The 15,836-nt window shown below is 39.8% G+C and overlaps 1 protein-coding gene across 1 annotated transcript; it reads right to left on the reverse strand.

Moving 5' to 3' along the window:
* Nucleotides 1-1,078: 1,078 nt before the first annotated feature.
* rfwd3 (ring finger and WD repeat domain 3) lies at nucleotides 1,079-12,879 on the reverse strand. The gene is made up of 13 exons (XM_044124020.1): nucleotides 12,672-12,879; nucleotides 10,856-11,136; nucleotides 10,504-10,763; nucleotides 10,266-10,333; nucleotides 9,634-9,831; nucleotides 9,440-9,531; nucleotides 7,934-8,048; nucleotides 6,345-6,570; nucleotides 4,975-5,125; nucleotides 4,287-4,463; nucleotides 3,916-4,130; nucleotides 2,499-2,713; nucleotides 1,079-2,317 (listed from the first exon to the last, which is right to left on the reverse strand). The coding sequence occupies exons 2-13, from the start codon at nucleotides 11,134-11,136 to the stop codon at nucleotides 2,174-2,176; spliced, it is 2,142 nt and encodes a 713-aa protein (XP_043979955.1). The 5' UTR covers nucleotides 12,672-12,879; the 3' UTR covers nucleotides 1,079-2,173.
* Nucleotides 12,880-15,836: the final 2,957 nt, after the last annotated feature.

A 15,836-nucleotide genomic window follows, 5' to 3' on the forward strand; every position in this document is an offset into this window, starting at 1 on the left:
CTGATGTGATTTGAGGAAAAAATATAGAAATATTCCTGATTTAATTTTTTTAGCTAAAAAAAAAAAGAGCTAAATATATCAGTTAGCTCATGTTGTGTCTCAATTTAATATATAAAATGTCTGAGGTGAAGTGGGAACATGACACCAAATTTAGTTGATCAATGTGCCAGCAGTGGCAATTCCCTCCAACATGGCTTTATTCATAAGATATACAACGGCTTGTTTTAACAAACCTTCCTGCAAACATGTAGAAAAATCAGATTTTCAGTTAAATAATAAAAAAAAAACAACCCAACAAATTACATTGACATGGTAATGGTATAAAAGAAGAGAAAATCTCTGTAAAATTGGGGCTTATCAAACATTTCCTAGGAAGAACAGCCAGTAGTTAAGCTGTTGACCTGATGAACTGTACTGACAGTCATCCAGTAGCGGCTTATGCACCATGATGTGATAATGTATCTAAATGACCGTTAAACTCAATGAGGAATATGACACTCTAATCTACTTTAAGCAATAAAAGAGCTCCAAATCTGATAAGCTGCAAGTTCACTGAACCTTTCAGACTCATTAAGATCAGCAGATATTTAGAGTTGTGTCTGATATACCTACAACATTAGAAAACATAGCGTGAAGCTGCTATGCGTCGCATTTAATGCATACCCACTTTATGCACCTCTGGTTAAATCTTTCTGTGTGATTAATTCCAGTTTATTTTTGTATAAATCCAACATTTGTCCTTGAAATGACATTTCTTGTGTTAGTAAAATACCAAGATATACATAAATATATATTCAATTTGAGGACAATTTGTTTCCCAATGCAGATAGTCCCAACCATTCAACAGTCTACAGATAACAGATGGCCTCTAGGACTACATGCTTAGAGGGAGAAGGGACTTACCATATTTAATGTATTTTGATAGCCAAACTTCTGACTTACTCACTGGGAAAGTCCTGAATTTTAAAAGTGTTAAGAAAAAAAATATGCCTAGACAGCAACGCTGTCAAAGACCGTGTAACAGACTTCACAAAACAAACTCGGACAATTCTGAACGCCAGAATAAAAAAAAATAAAATAAAATAAAAAAAATGCAATTTTTATTAACTCCGAAGTTGTACACAAACAGCTGGTAAGAAATATACATATAACTTTCCTTAAAAAATAGAGGTTTGATTTAGAGTGGAATTCCTTTGGCACTTGAAGTTCCTGTGTGATGAATGCGAGTAAAACAGACCTTTGCGACGACTCTCAGGTTAACCAGTTAGGAATGAGTTGATAACGATCAGACGGTGATCACAGTTTCTGGGAAAAATTGATTTTATCTCCATGTTGACATTCGACTGATTTTCTCCCTCTTCCAGTTTGAATGTTGAAGTGGCACTATGAGCTAACGCCTCCAGCCCCAGGTCTTCATGTCTTGGTTTCTGTTAAATGTTGGAGTGAACATCTAGATCTCTGGCTTTAGAGAGGTTCTGAACATAAACTGACAAAGTTTCATATCAGGCTAAAAAACCTGAAAAGGTATTGTTAAGATTGACCAAATCTGGTGCCCATTTTCAATTTAAGTGAAATGAATTCATAATTTATAATGAGCATAATTAGGCAACTGCAGATGACATTATATTTCTAATCCAACAGTGGGTGTCATAATCAGAGCAGCCATTACTCTTCTGAGACTTCTTGGATAGATCAACTGAAAGAGTGACGTTGAAGAAGTTGATGTCAACTGTGATGGACATGTTTCTGATTTTGATGCTAGTTGCTAAACAGTAATGTAGCTAATGGGTTTCTCAGTAATCTCCATAATTTTAGAACCGCAGGACCAAATGTTTTCTCAAAGCTTTCACTTTCATCAGAACCAGAACAGAAGAATGTGATCCCCAAGAGTATCTGTAGCCAAGGAGCTACAACAGAACTCTGGAGGAGACTCAGTGGAGGTAGTGTGCACCACTTTCACACAACCTGGTATGTAAACACAATCTCATCACACCAACATAAATCTGCAATTTTAGCTGAAAAACAAACAAAGAAAAAGGAACCGGGAAGGTGTTCTGACTCAACTCGGCCAATAATCTGTTAAATATTTAGCAGCATATAATGTCCAACATTTCAATCTAGTCACTTTCCTTGTGGCCTGACAGCGACTGGAACAAAGCCAAGATGTCCCCCTTTACTCCCATTTGTAAAGTTTCACCATCTTCTCTGTGAGAGAGGCCAGAAAGTTCTCTCCATTCACAGAAAAGGGGCTGATGTCCAACACTGGTTGGTCAGCTGGAAGCTTCTGAAGCAGAGAGCCCCTTCCCGCATCCCACACCTGGGGAGGGGCAGAGCAAACAGAGTGCATTAGGAAGCTGAGATGGATCAAAGTTCAGTTGCTTTGTAGTGCAATCAATCAAGTTGAGTTCATTTATCCAAAAATGTTGAATTGAAATATGTGCATTTCTTAAAATAGCCTGATAAAGAAAAAACAAAAAGGAAGTGTACACAGGACCTACCATGGTGGAGTTGGAGGCCTCGTCCCCAGCACATACCAACATCCCACGGCCCTCTGGATGCCTGAAGATGCTGTTCTTGGTCAGCAGTTTGCAGGATGACCCAGCGCTGAACGTCTGCACAGGGGAGCAGGAGCAGCTGGGCAGCTGACTGGAGTCCAGCTGAGGCGCGCGAGTCAGCGCCATCAGGACGCATCGTAGAGTCTGATGGGAGCGTCCTGCAGCGTGGGCAACATTTACTGACATAAACAGCCCCAAGGTTCAGAGACATAACTCTCAGGCTCAAAGCACCACAACCAGGTTTGGAGCAGGGCTGCATGCAGCTCTGTAGTGAGCTGACTGTAGTTGAAGTGAGGGAATACAGGGGGATTCAACAAAGATCTAAAACTGTTTTACTCTCAGGGTATTAATGTATGCTGTCAACATGAAGTGACCCTCTTTAATCCCGTGTCTCTTCTAGTCGTAAAGAATGACTGAGCTTTTATTGTATGAGCTCTCCTTCAAAGTCTGCCTCAGAACTTATGAGCTCAGTTTCTCTCCTACATGAAGCCTCCAAAAGAGCTACAACTGCAGCCAAAAACGTTTTACTTTTCTTCTAAGCTGTATGTATCTGTATGTAAGGATGTATCTTTTAAGGAAAAAAAAAGTTTTTTTTAAACACATTTGTTATAACAATCACTAACTCGTGAAAGTATGAAGTGAGACAGATAATTTGTTAAACGACTGAGCTCCTAAACCTTTTCCCTGTTCTACTACCGACGTCTGAAGAAAAGCACCGCTTCCTGTGACAAACAACCAATCAGAGCCAGGAGAAGGGTGTTAGTGCTGCCAATCACACTGTGTACATGCAGCTCAATGTGCTAATGGAGGGGAAACATCTTACCGTACAACAAAAACTGTTCATCTGCAGTCATCAGCTAACTCTCTAGCATGAGCATTCACAACAGACTTGGCTATGAGGAAGAAACTGTAGTGTAAGAGAGGCAGGGAGTGGAGGAGAAGCGAGTATATAAGCATGACTGACAGCACCAAGACCCGCCTCCTGGCTCTGATTGGATGTGTCTAGTTAGCACTGGAAGAAAGAAGAGGAAGTTGATTTATTCACAGTTTATCTGTCTCACACCATGCAGTCAGAACATGAGAGTTTTAACAAATATATATAAAAATACTTATGTATACATACTGCAACATTAAGATAGAAAGTACTCCTGGATCAGTGCCTCTGTTTTCTTTTTATGCATATCAGTCATGGCAGTCGGCCGCCAACACTGAGCCAGGTTCTGGTTCTGTTAAAGGAGAACCATTCCTTGCTGATTTCACTGCGTGGATGCTCAGCATGCTGGATTGCTGCAGCGTTAACACAATCCAATCTGTTCACTGTTGCTACTGCTAATTATGACAGTGTGAACGCGGGTCTTACCAGGACGGTATGTGACCAGACAGTGTCTGCTCTCAGTCTCCACCTGGATGTCTGTGCAACCCCCACTCTCTAAAGGCAGAATGTGGGGTCTGTAGGTGGTCTCATTCTCCTGCTCCCAGAAACAAGCACCCTCAAGTGAGCCAGCAATCAGCCCACCACAGGGGAAAGAGCTGGACGCCACGCGCGGGACGTAGCACAACGACGCCACTGGGCACCTACAAACACCACAGATCCCCAATGTTAGACTGAATATGAGACAGTAAGTTGTGTCTTAATGTGCAGAGGCCAATTTCTACTGAACCATCAGTAGAAATATCGTTCACTGCAGAAAGAGTTGTAATGCTTGTCAAGTGTTTTTAGTAAGTTTTTACCTGGAGCGAAGAGGTTCCAGCTCATGAATGTGCGTGCTGGTGTCCCTGGTGTCGTAAACGAGCACGGAGCCGTTGCTCAGACCAGCGTAGACGTAGTTGCTGTTGTCCAAAGACCAGCAGCAGCTCCACACAGGTTTATTCGTTTTATAGGTCTGAACCACCGTGTTGGTAAGCAAGCTACAAAACAAGTGTTTATGAACAAACACAAGAGAAGGCATATTTCTGATGATTTTGGCTCATATAGGAAGCCTGCTTCAGCTAAAGCCCCAGGATTGTCCACTACTTGGATGACATCAAAGTGCTTGTTCTACCACACAGTGTACTGCTGCACAAGTTGCATGCAATTGTGATTTTGGACTGTCAGTTTTAAAACCTGTGACCTGTTTTCTCATCTGGAAAGCTGATGGTGAATTTAACGTCATCCGTTTTAACTCTTCACAGACCAAAACAAAACGCCCCGATGTAACCATGGTAATACCAGGAGATTTCAGACTCCGCTCTTCCTCTAGGACACTTTTTCACAGCAGATTAACAACACATTCTGATATCATCCAATTTAGCTTCAGTGCTTTGCATAGCATCTTTAATCAAAATCCCTTTTAGGCCACAGTCAATCATTTGCATTAGCATTATCATTAGATAAATCTGTTAGAGAGGTTACCGTAGAAACCGCCCTCCTTGTTCTTACCTGGTCAGTTTAACCGTGTTGTCCAGTGCAGCGGATAGCAGCAGGCTGTTGTTCTCTCTGCTGAACGACAGACCTCTTATCTGTTTGCTGTGGATGGGGACGTACTGACTGGCTTTCATGTTCACCAAGCTCACCTTCTTCACCCCACAACCTGAACAGACACACCAGAAAAATACCTTCACTTCCATGTCACTCCTCAGCCCCAGTCTAATGCTTTGAATGTTGACTCCAGGGGCAAACTTAAAATAAAAAACAAGACATAACACCCTGACAATTAACATAACACCCATGCAAGAGTAGAGCAAACGTCTGACAGACAAACGCGGTTATGAGGTGAAGGAAGGTGAAGATTTTTTGTATTTATTTCATTTTCAATATCCCTTTGGTTCTAGGATGGTTTTCTTTTCTTTGGTGGCTGTTGAAATTAAATTTTCTTTGTGAAATAGCATGGCAGAATATTAAAGTTTAATCATGGTGTTTTTTTGTGTGTTTTTGAGTCTTCCACCTACACAATCTGTGGAACATGCAGCAAATATAATGTGCAGCACGTTTTAACCCAGGAGCTCCAGATATAGTACCACATATGTGATGGAATTATTAGGTTGTCCTGATGCTCAGAATCAGCATTGCTGGAAGATATTTCAAATTGAGTTTATTATACTTTTTTATCTTCCAAACAATTGACCAGTCATGTTTTCTGTCTTTTCAAACAGTTGTTTGTGCACATTTCACATTTGCAAAACCAGCTGAGAAATTACTATTAGTAGATATGTGAACTACTTTCATCATGTTACCTCAGACTGTTTGTAACCTGCCTGAAAAGTTACTGCTTTACTAAGAAACTGTGTCCATTTGTGGCCACAGCACATAGTTAATGTTTTGGACTCAGTTTGACACATTTATCTTTGATTTAACCATTAATCATACGATGTAATAATGATTAACACCTTCATATAGATGAACATGTCATAGCTACATCACTGTAGTATTCAGCTGTCCATGGTGTCGACCACAGTGATTTACCCATCTTTTACATTTCCCACTGACAACGTTTTATCATTTCTTCAGAACATTTTCCAACAAATCTCCTTGACCACAGCGCATTCATAAAGATAAACTGAGGTTCACTTCGTCCAGGTAAGGACAAATTGGTTGGTCATTTGGAATGATTGACAGGTGGCATCATATTAAATGTCTGAGAGCTGCTGCAATTACAGGCTTCATTCAGGAACTAAAAAATATCTAATTAATCTGTTTAGGATTTCAAAGATCCTAGAGAAGTAAAAACGCTAAAAGAAGTAGGCATAGTAAAACAAGTTCTGTAAAATTAACTCCTGATAACACAAGATGGAAATAAGAATGCAGGTTACCAGGCACTAGTGTAGATTGAGGGGAGGGCTGTGAGGCCAGCAGGCAGCACAGAGGTTCACAGTAGGACAGAACTCTGCAGCCGCCTGACTGAGACACCAGCACCGCCTTAGAGAAGCTGTACTGAGCTGCCCTGGAGCCGTCCGCCCTCTGATTCAGGCTGAACATAGAGGAGGAAGAGGGTGGAGCCGAGCTTCTTCCAGTTTGGGCTATCAAGGCCTTCAGCTCCTACAAAAACATGCAGAGAGAGGCAAAGAGATGAGTACATAATTGTAAACCTAATCAAGGTTAGGTTTTTACCAGATACGCAGTTTAAAAACTGGGCTGCTGCTTCATTATAGAATGTTTGACAAACTGGTTTCTAAGCTAAAACATAAATTGTGTTTCTCTTTTAGAAAGAAGAGTTTCTCACACCATATTAAAAGGTTCCTTGTTGTTATCTACTCATACATCATCTATATTTACTCATCGTATTGATTGTTTCACATTTACTGATTACTCTGTTTTTCATTTGTTATTTGCTCATATATTGTTTGTTTTGTCTTGCGTTTACAGAGTCTAGCTGAGCAGGATGAGGTTTGACTGTTTGTCAACATTTGCAGCATTCACAGAATTTAGCTCCTAAGTTCATTTCCTGTGTATGAGGTGAGAATCGTCATCTAACAGTTTGTTTGTTGTTGTTTTTTTCTTTGCAAAGCTGCAAAACCACATAGATGCATCCTTACACAGACAGGTGTGTGTAAAGCAGAATCAATCTCCTGTCAGAGAATGCTCTGACCTATGGACTTTTAACTTTTTTTTCTGTAATACAGACTGCAACCAGCCATGACAAATTACTATAACCGAAGAATTTTGAATGACTATGTGTTGTAACATTTAAGTCCCCTTTGGGATTAATAAAGTATTTTTGAATTTCTCTCCTTGCTGCAAGAAAAACTCCTTGAAACGAACATTTGAGATCCATTATTGATTCTGTATTGACTGAATCAATATACTAACCTTATACTAACTTTTCGAACACCTTTTTTCCTAAGATAATCCTCCCTCTGATGGATTAAGGAGTCAGAAATGAACTGGGCCAAAAGGCAGTGAAACTCTCTGTTCTTGTCACCAGGAATAACAAAATTATTATCTCTTATAACTTTGAGGCAATTCAAGTCTATGTTGAAGAACAGAGACATGAGCTCACTGGGCTGCTATAACGGCCCTGATGTGTAATAATACAATAATACCATGTAATGTCTCTTGTTTATGCATTGGGGATTAGGTCTTGTACATTTTATGCTGCTGCCTTGCTCTCTTTTTTTTCTGATTGATTAAAGCAGTGTTTCCCAACCCTGATCCTCAAGGCACACTGTCCTACATGTTTTAGAGGTTTCCCTGCTCTAATGTGCCTGATTCAACTGATTGCAGTTCAACAAACTGCCTGTTAATCAGTCATCAATTGAAATCAGCTGGACTGAAGCATGCAGGGCAGTGTGCTTTGAGCACCAGGGTTGGGAAACACTGGATTAAAGGACACATGTTGATGTGTTTTCAATTATTTGCACAAAAATTGACTGAAGTGACTTTCAGCTAATAGCAGTACTACCTGCAGCTCTTGCTGTGCCTGTCCAAATTTGCTGGTGACAACCTGAAGCTTGAGTTTGTATTCTGCCGACTCCAGTTCAGCTTTTCTCCTCAGAGACTGCTCCTGCTCCAAAGACCTGAATACAAACACACCAAGCGTTACAGAAACGTAGCACAACATGGAGGGGGACAAATCTAAAGCTGAAACAGGCAAAGGACACAATGATGGCTGCTAAATAAAAACTACACTTCAAAGCTGGATGGGCTTTTCTGCAGTCCCCTTGTTATTTGTGGAAGTACCAAGGCGGTGTGGTGGGTTGACGTCCACCCACCTGACGGTCTGTGCATGCAGGCGACGGTCTGATGTAAAAGTGTAAACAAGACTCAGATCATTTTATGTAGGAAGAATAAGAACGTATGAAAGAAAGAAGGTGAAATATGTAATTACAGGATTGCTCAGTCTCTCCAGTTTTTTGCAATTCCTGAAATGTATGTAAAATCAAATCCCAGCATTTTCTTGCACTAATGCATATTTATGAGTTTATTGTAAAAATGATCAAAAACATTCAGTTTACATGACTTCTAACTTCTAAACTGCCTCAGCTTTCCTCAATGTGAAGTGACTGACATGGAAAGAAACAAAAATGGAGAATAAAAATATTTCGTGTCCAATTTGTCATTTTTTCTCACTTTAGTTCTTGATTTTCTCATCTTCTGTCTTCTATAGATAGATTTTGGAAGTATAATAAATTAAAAAAATATGGAAAATTCCTTGCAAATATTTCTAAAGGAAGAACAAAGCAATCGAGAAATCCTGAAAACTGACTGATATATCAAGTTTATCCATTGTTACTGCTTTTAAAAAACATAACGGTATTTGGAGCAACCCGAAATAAATGATAACTGTGGGATATACAGACTCCATTTGTGACTTCAGAACGACCAGAAGGAGATCAGAGACGACTGAAATGCTTTTTGAAATTGGCGACTATGACCTTCATTTGTTTCTAGTGTGACATGTTCTTTCAAACTGGTTCATATCTACTAGGGCTACATCAATCAGTTATTTTAGCAATCAGTTATTTTAGCAATCAGTTATTCTATCACTTGTTCTGACAATTAATTGATTATCGAATAAAACAAAGTGTCACATTCTAAGGGTTTTTTATATAATATTAGAATTACATTAAAAGATGAAACACATAAATCAATAAATACATTAACGTAAGAAAATAAACATTTGCCTGAAATGCAATAACAGCATTCCTTTAGTGATTCTGATCCGACTGAAGCTAAAACTTCCACTTGAGAAATTTTAGCTAAAACGTATTACAGACAAAAGTGTGTTTATCTTGTATGCAGAATGTATTTAGATATTTTGTACAGTTTTGGCTGAATTCCTGCTCTGAAAGTTGTTTTTTCCAGCAAATAGACTTTTTTGAGTCTGTATTGCCCGTTTAACAATCAATCGATACTAAAGTAGTTGATTATTTCAATTCACCATTCATTTTTCAGCGCTAATATCTACCTCTTCAGGTTCTCCTGCTCTGAGTTGTCCAGGGCTCTCAGCTTTGGAGCATACAGCAGCACAATGTCTGAATTCTTTGCTTTCTTGTTGCACTGAAAACAACAACAAAAAAAAAACATATTAAATACAGGGGGATAAAAACCCCCATAAAAAATACATTTTCATCATAGTGGGACTGCTTTGTTTATGCTCACCTGCGGACATTTAGCGGCCGAGCCCTGGGCCTTGAGCCAGCGCTTGATGCACGTGTTGCCGAAGAGGTGTCCGCAGCGCAGAGCAGAGAGCCGGTGTTCGCCTGCTGTGGTCCACACCTCAAAGCAGATGGAGCACGTTTCGCCTTCGCTGTCGCCACTGCGGCTCAGCTGGGATGAAGACGGGGCTGCAGGGGTCGGCTGGAGGTCAGATGGTTACAGTTAGTGGAGGTCCAATGCTGCAGGCGGGTCAAAACCGTTGTGTGGTTATGAGCGCGACTGGGTGAATGTGACTTTGGTGTAAAGCACTTTGAGTGGTCAAAATGACTGGAAAAGCGCTATATAAGTTCAGTCCATTTACCATTTAGAGAGACCAATTAACTAACAGTCATATTTTTGGACAGTGGGAGGAAGCCAGAGTACAAGGCTTAAACTCACACATACACAGGGAGAAAATGGGAAAATAAATAGTTTTGTTTTATAAGGATTAAATAAAACATGACTCCTGTATGGGAATGACGACCAATACAGAGATTCCTGAATGTTCAAAATTTTTAAACAAAAAAAAAAAAGAAAAGAAAAAGACACTAGATCAAAATACTGGACATTAACAGGAAAGCTAAACCACCAAGTACCTGGAGGTCCTGGATTTGAGGGTCGCCCCCAGCCTCGTTTGCTGCTGCTGAAACAGCTTCAGTACGACCTACAAACAAAGTCAGTAAATATTTTACAAAATCTTAGACGAGGAGGAAGTCTTTCAAGATCATAAAAAGTTATTTAAAACACTGATTACCAGATATAATACCACATAATTTAACAAAAACAACCAACGTGCTACCAAACACCATCAAGGTGAATTTCTGTCAGTCTTACTGGGTGCTGCTGCTGCTTCTGGCTGAGCCTGCTCAGTGGCAGCATTAGGAATAGGAGCGGCAGAAGGTAAATGTAGTGAGGCCTCTGCCCCTGCAGCTGTCATTTCTGCCGTTTCCTCCTCAGACTCTGACTCACTGGCCTCAGTGGTGCTGCCAGACTCTGGCTGAGTTGTACTGGCAGCTGGTGCTCGGAGCAGGAAGTCTGGAAATCCTCTGGAAGGTGCTGCCGTCTGGCTAGGGTAATGGACCCTGAGACCCTGTCTGGACCAGAAACACAAGGTCAACCCTGCAATGATGCTTTGGACGAAGCACAACAGCTTCGGCCAAAGAAGAACGATAGGAAAGGTCCCCACCTGAGTGACCTCCGTATTGGTACCCCCTGGGCTACTGAAGGCACAGCTGGGACTCCATCTACAGCCCTCTGACTGAAGGCCCAGGTGGCAGGAAGCCTGAAAGGAGCCTGAACCACCTGCTGGGCTCCAGCACCATCATCTTCATCCTCATCTACCTCAGTGCTGCTTCCAGAGTCTGAGATGACTAGAGCGGCGTCGACATCCTCAGGCTCACCAACAGCTGCAACCGCAGCACCAGCAACTGGAGGGACCACAGGCGAGTCTACCTCCATGGCCTCCATCTGCTCAGAGTAGGTAAACAGAAATGATTAATCATTTATCGCAGGGGTGCCCAAAGACGGTCCTCGAGGGCTGACATCCTGCATGTTTTAGTTCTTTCCCTGGTAGTACCAACAATCTTTTCAGCATGTCAGTGTTAAACCAGGGAGAGAACTAAAACACGCAGGATGCTGGCCCTCGAGGACCGACTTTGGACCCCCTGATTTATCTGTATCTAAACTATGTAACAAACTCACTTATAAAAAGTTTAGCACATTCTTACTGGTTGGATTTCGACCGCATGTTTTCATTTCCCAAGTAAATAAATGACAAGAGCAAGATTTTCAAATCAAAGAGGTTGAATAGAAAACTTAAGCTGCAGGCATGACATATATATTGAAAAAGAAGAAGAGGTGTGTCCCTTTTCTAACCAAGTCAAATCGGTTTAATTAAAAACACAGCTGAACTGCAGTGAAGGAGTACAACCATCTCAAGGAGGATCAGAAGAAATGTACAGCATGAGTTAAATATGAGTGTCACAGCAAAGCCTCTGAATACTTATGAGTCATGGCCATGTGATATTTTATTTTTTCTCTTTTAATAAATTTGCAAACATTTCTACATTTCTGTGTTTTTTTTAGATAATTCCCATCTTTTTTTGAATCACTGACAATGAACAGCAAACAATGCCTGTCATTGTGTGTGAATTTAACCTCGATGCATTAAATATTTTTTAATATACATATATATTTTCATTTACCTACACTGAAACCATCAGGTCAAAGCTAGTATTATTTTCGTTCTCAGCCTGTTAACATTGTAGATCCCTGGTCTGTGTCAAAACGAAGCATTTCTGGTGACTGGCTCTGACTGCATTTTAAAGGAAACAAAAGATCGTTTTTTGTTTGTTTGTTTGTTTTTCCCCACAAACGAACCAGACGTTTAACAAGTTTTCTGTTCCGTCAGGTTAGCGCCAAGATGTTTGTTGACCACCCAGCTAAAACAAAGGCTTCATAAATTGAATCATCCGGAAACACAAGCCCCAGAAAAGCGTCTTTTACGTGATGCATTGTAAAATATGTATATTGTAACCAAAACTGCACTAAGACCAACACCCTTCGTGAAACTCCACGCTGCTGTCGCTGTGCTGGCGGCTAAACTCTGAACTAAACACCGCGGTCATACCGAGGCCTGCAAACTGCAAAGAGAACAGTTGCATATATTGATACATTGCATTGCATTTTAAACAAGCACATCTGTTGAAAATGCAACAGTTAAATGCTTTCTGTATGTTTTTACCTGATATCCCGACACTTTTGATGAAACTACCTAGGATTTGTTATGGTAAAAGTCCTTTATCGAACATTGCCTTAAATGTTGCGCACTCGATAACGTTAAATACAGGCAGAATTTACGACAGCTCGCGGTACTGTACCATTAGTATAATGGAACTGTTAAAACATTTCTGCTCTTTGTTGGTTCAGCTAATTGCTAGCATGAACTGTTGTTGCGTAGCTGTAAGCAGAAACAAAACGGTTGGAGACACACAAACACTCACAGTTAACAGGACTTGGTCCACATCCGGGTAATCCCAATATGTAACCACATGGTTAGCAAAGAATAAATCTAGAGGATTCAATTTTTGTGGGTTTGTAAATTATTTGCAGTTCATACAACAGTAAACACTCAGGTCAGGAGTCGAATCTCCCGGCTCACGCGCGTTCAGTCCCGCCCCTGGAGCGGTATGAGAGAATTCTTCTTCCTCTTTTTAGGGTTATTTGCCGGTTGCCAAAAAACGCTAGGTGTACATTACCGCCATCTACTGGTCTCGACGGTGGACTGAAACGACTCTTAAAAAAAATCTCATACTATGTATACTTTTTCAAACAAGTCAGTGTGAGAATTGATCAAATATTGAACTTCTATGCAATAATTCAATAAGATTTAATTTTATGTTCATTTAAGAAATACTGAACTCTTTCATTTTTATATTCAGACAATATAGCAACATTTGTTGTATAGTTTCATCTTTCTTTTGTGGCTAAACGAATATAATGTAAATTTTTTTATTTATATTTTTTAATAAAACATAAATGAAAAAAACAATCTTTGCTTTATATTTTGTAACAAAATATAAATAAAAATACCAATTTTTGCTTTCCTCAACATATAAAATGTTGTATCATTTCTCTTAAGTCGAGTCAGATTTCTAAATTTAATTCAGTTGATTTGTATAACACTAATTTACAAAAGGTAATCTCAAGACAATTTATCAAAAAAAAGTAATTTCTTTTCCACTTATTACAGACTGGGGAACTAACTGGCAAATAGATTGTAATTACTTAAATTTATGCAAACCAATTTTCTCAAAAGATTCAAATACTGCAACATATAAAAGACAAGTAAGTATTGCAATCCTAAAATAACTTGATCAATTTTGTTTTTAAATGCGTTTTTTAAAATGCATTTAGTTGTACATAAACTAAATAGTAAAGGTATCTTGACATTAAAAGTCAAATGCGAATAATTTATTTGGTCAAGACTTTTCCATCCATCCATCCATCCATCCATTTCCTTTACACCCTTCTTCCCTAAATGGGGTCAGGAGGGTTGCTGGTGCCTATCTCCAGCTGCGTCCCGGGCGAGAGGCGGGGTACACCCTGGACAGGTCGCCAGTCTGTCGCAGGGCAACACAAAGACTTACAAGACAAACAACCATGCACACACACACTCACACCTAGGGAGAATTTAGAGAGACCAATTAACCTGACAGTCATGTTTTTGGACTGTGGGAGGAAGCCGGAGAACCCGGAGAGAATCCACGCATGCACAGGGAGAACATGCAAACTCCATGCAGAAAGATCCCCGGCTGGGAATCGAACCCAGGACCTTCTTGCTGCAAGGCAACAGCTCTACCAACTGCGCCACTGTGCAGCCCCCAAGACTTTTCCATGGTACATAATATTTTTATACTCATCTAAAATATTATTCTCAGCAAAATGGGTTTTTTTTCTGCCTACAACAGCAGCAATATATTTACTACATACATTAAAGATACATCGTGTCATTATTTGACATAGTTGTACTGTTCAAAACTTTTCCGTTTGCTTGAGCTGAAATGGTGTAGTGTCTGGGCATGTTAAAATATTAAACTTTTACCACCCAAAATCCTCAACACTTTCAAATTGTTTCAAATAGTTCACTTTTCATTTTATTTTAGTTGTTGCATGGACTCAATTTAAATAGATTAACTTATAAAGAATTATTATATATATATTTTTTCTTTATCCAAGTTTCTGCCACCTGTTTAAGATGAGTAAAAACAAGTTGATGAGAATTAAGTGATGCTCACTTGAACTGTATTTTTTTTTTATTAACCAGAATGTTTTATTTTACAGTGGGGAAGGCCAGTGTCTAGCTTTAGCAGACTGACTAACGCTTCAAACTCAGTACCTGTTTGCGCTAAGGCAAAAATTTGTTAAGGTTAAATTTAGTCAGCTAAACAAAGTCAGACGGTTCATTCTCCAACTTCAGAAATCCCTTGAGGTAGTCAAGTTTCTTGTTTGTTCAGATCTTGTTAGTCATTTCCATAGTATGATTATTAATTATCGATTCTTTTGTGTCTAGAGGCAATCTAATCATTCAGTTCACAACTTAAGTTTTATTACCAGGACTCTGCAAATTAAATATTTTCAAAGTATATTTCAATCATTCCGTTCATACAGTTTAGGCTGCAGGAAAGGGAGAAATTACCTGTTAGAAAAGATAATATTTTTGATTTCTTTGAGTTTGATGATATTTTACTTAACCTGACTATATGACTATATGACCTGACTATTTTTTTTACGCATACTGATGCTTTGCATTTCTAATTTATAAGCTTTAGCATTGGAACCATTAGGGCCAAGAAACATACAGCATATAACTCAGAGACAAAAACAGTGGATAATTTTAAAGGTAAAACAAAAACAATTTCCCATGTTGGAGCAACTCTTGGAGCGTGGTTGTGCAAAGTAAAAACCTTTCAACTTTAGGGAAAGCTAAAAGATGCACATAAGTAGCCTCACCTAGGCCTGTTTACTGTCTGTCACATATTTTTAAGAAGAACATATACAAATGAGGAACATTTACTGATAATTATCCCACCAAAGAGCAGGATATAGGTGCCTTCCAGGTCAAGTACAGACAAAGGGATCTGAGGAGACAAGTCGTCTAGACCACTAAAGAACAGTAGGGGGTTCTCTCAGACTCACCAAGAGCAATACAAACAATTGATGCTGAGGAGACAAGTCGTAGGACGAGCAAAGAGAGGTGCCCTTCTGGCTGAGTACAGACAGAGGCTAAGGTAGCAAGTCGTTCAAACCACTAGGGCAACCATGGTTTAGATCAAGTACAAAGTATGGGGGGAGAGGAAGCAGGTTGGGTTGACCACTCAAAGAGCAGAAGATAGGTGAGGTGGCAAATTTAATTATCCCATGAAAAGAGCAGGAGATAGGTGTCTTTCAGGCTGAGTACAAAGACAGGAGAAAGAATGGGGGAAGAGGGAAATGAAGCAGGGGATAAAGAATGACAATAAGCCAATAACACCTACTCTATCTCATGACTTCAAGCACTACCACCAGCAGCGGGCAGAAGTGTTAAATTCATTAACATAAACCTCTCACCCCTCCCCCTATCCCACAAGCCCCACCTTTCCCTAAATATTCATATTCATTCTTGAGAG

Source organism: Gambusia affinis, linkage group LG08 (genome assembly GCF_019740435.1).
Source record: "Gambusia affinis linkage group LG08, SWU_Gaff_1.0, whole genome shotgun sequence".
Lineage (NCBI taxonomy): Eukaryota > Metazoa > Chordata > Actinopteri > Cyprinodontiformes > Poeciliidae > Gambusia > Gambusia affinis.

What these genes read in the sequence shown, in the direction of transcription:
- rfwd3 (XM_044124020.1), bottom strand. Translation starts at nt 11,136, where the DNA reads ATGGAGGCCATGGAGGTAGACTCGCCTGTGGTCCCTCCAGTTGCTGGT. An exon ending in AACACGGTTAAACTGACCAG is followed by an intron (nt 4,464 to 4,974) that starts GTAAGAACAAGG and finishes CTTGTTTTGTAG; the next exon opens with CTTGCTTACCAACACGGTGG. An exon ending in AGGCCTCCAACTCCACCATG is followed by an intron (nt 2,318 to 2,498) that starts GTAGGTCCTGTG and finishes GCCCCTCCCCAG; the next exon opens with GTGTGGGATGCGGGAAGGGG.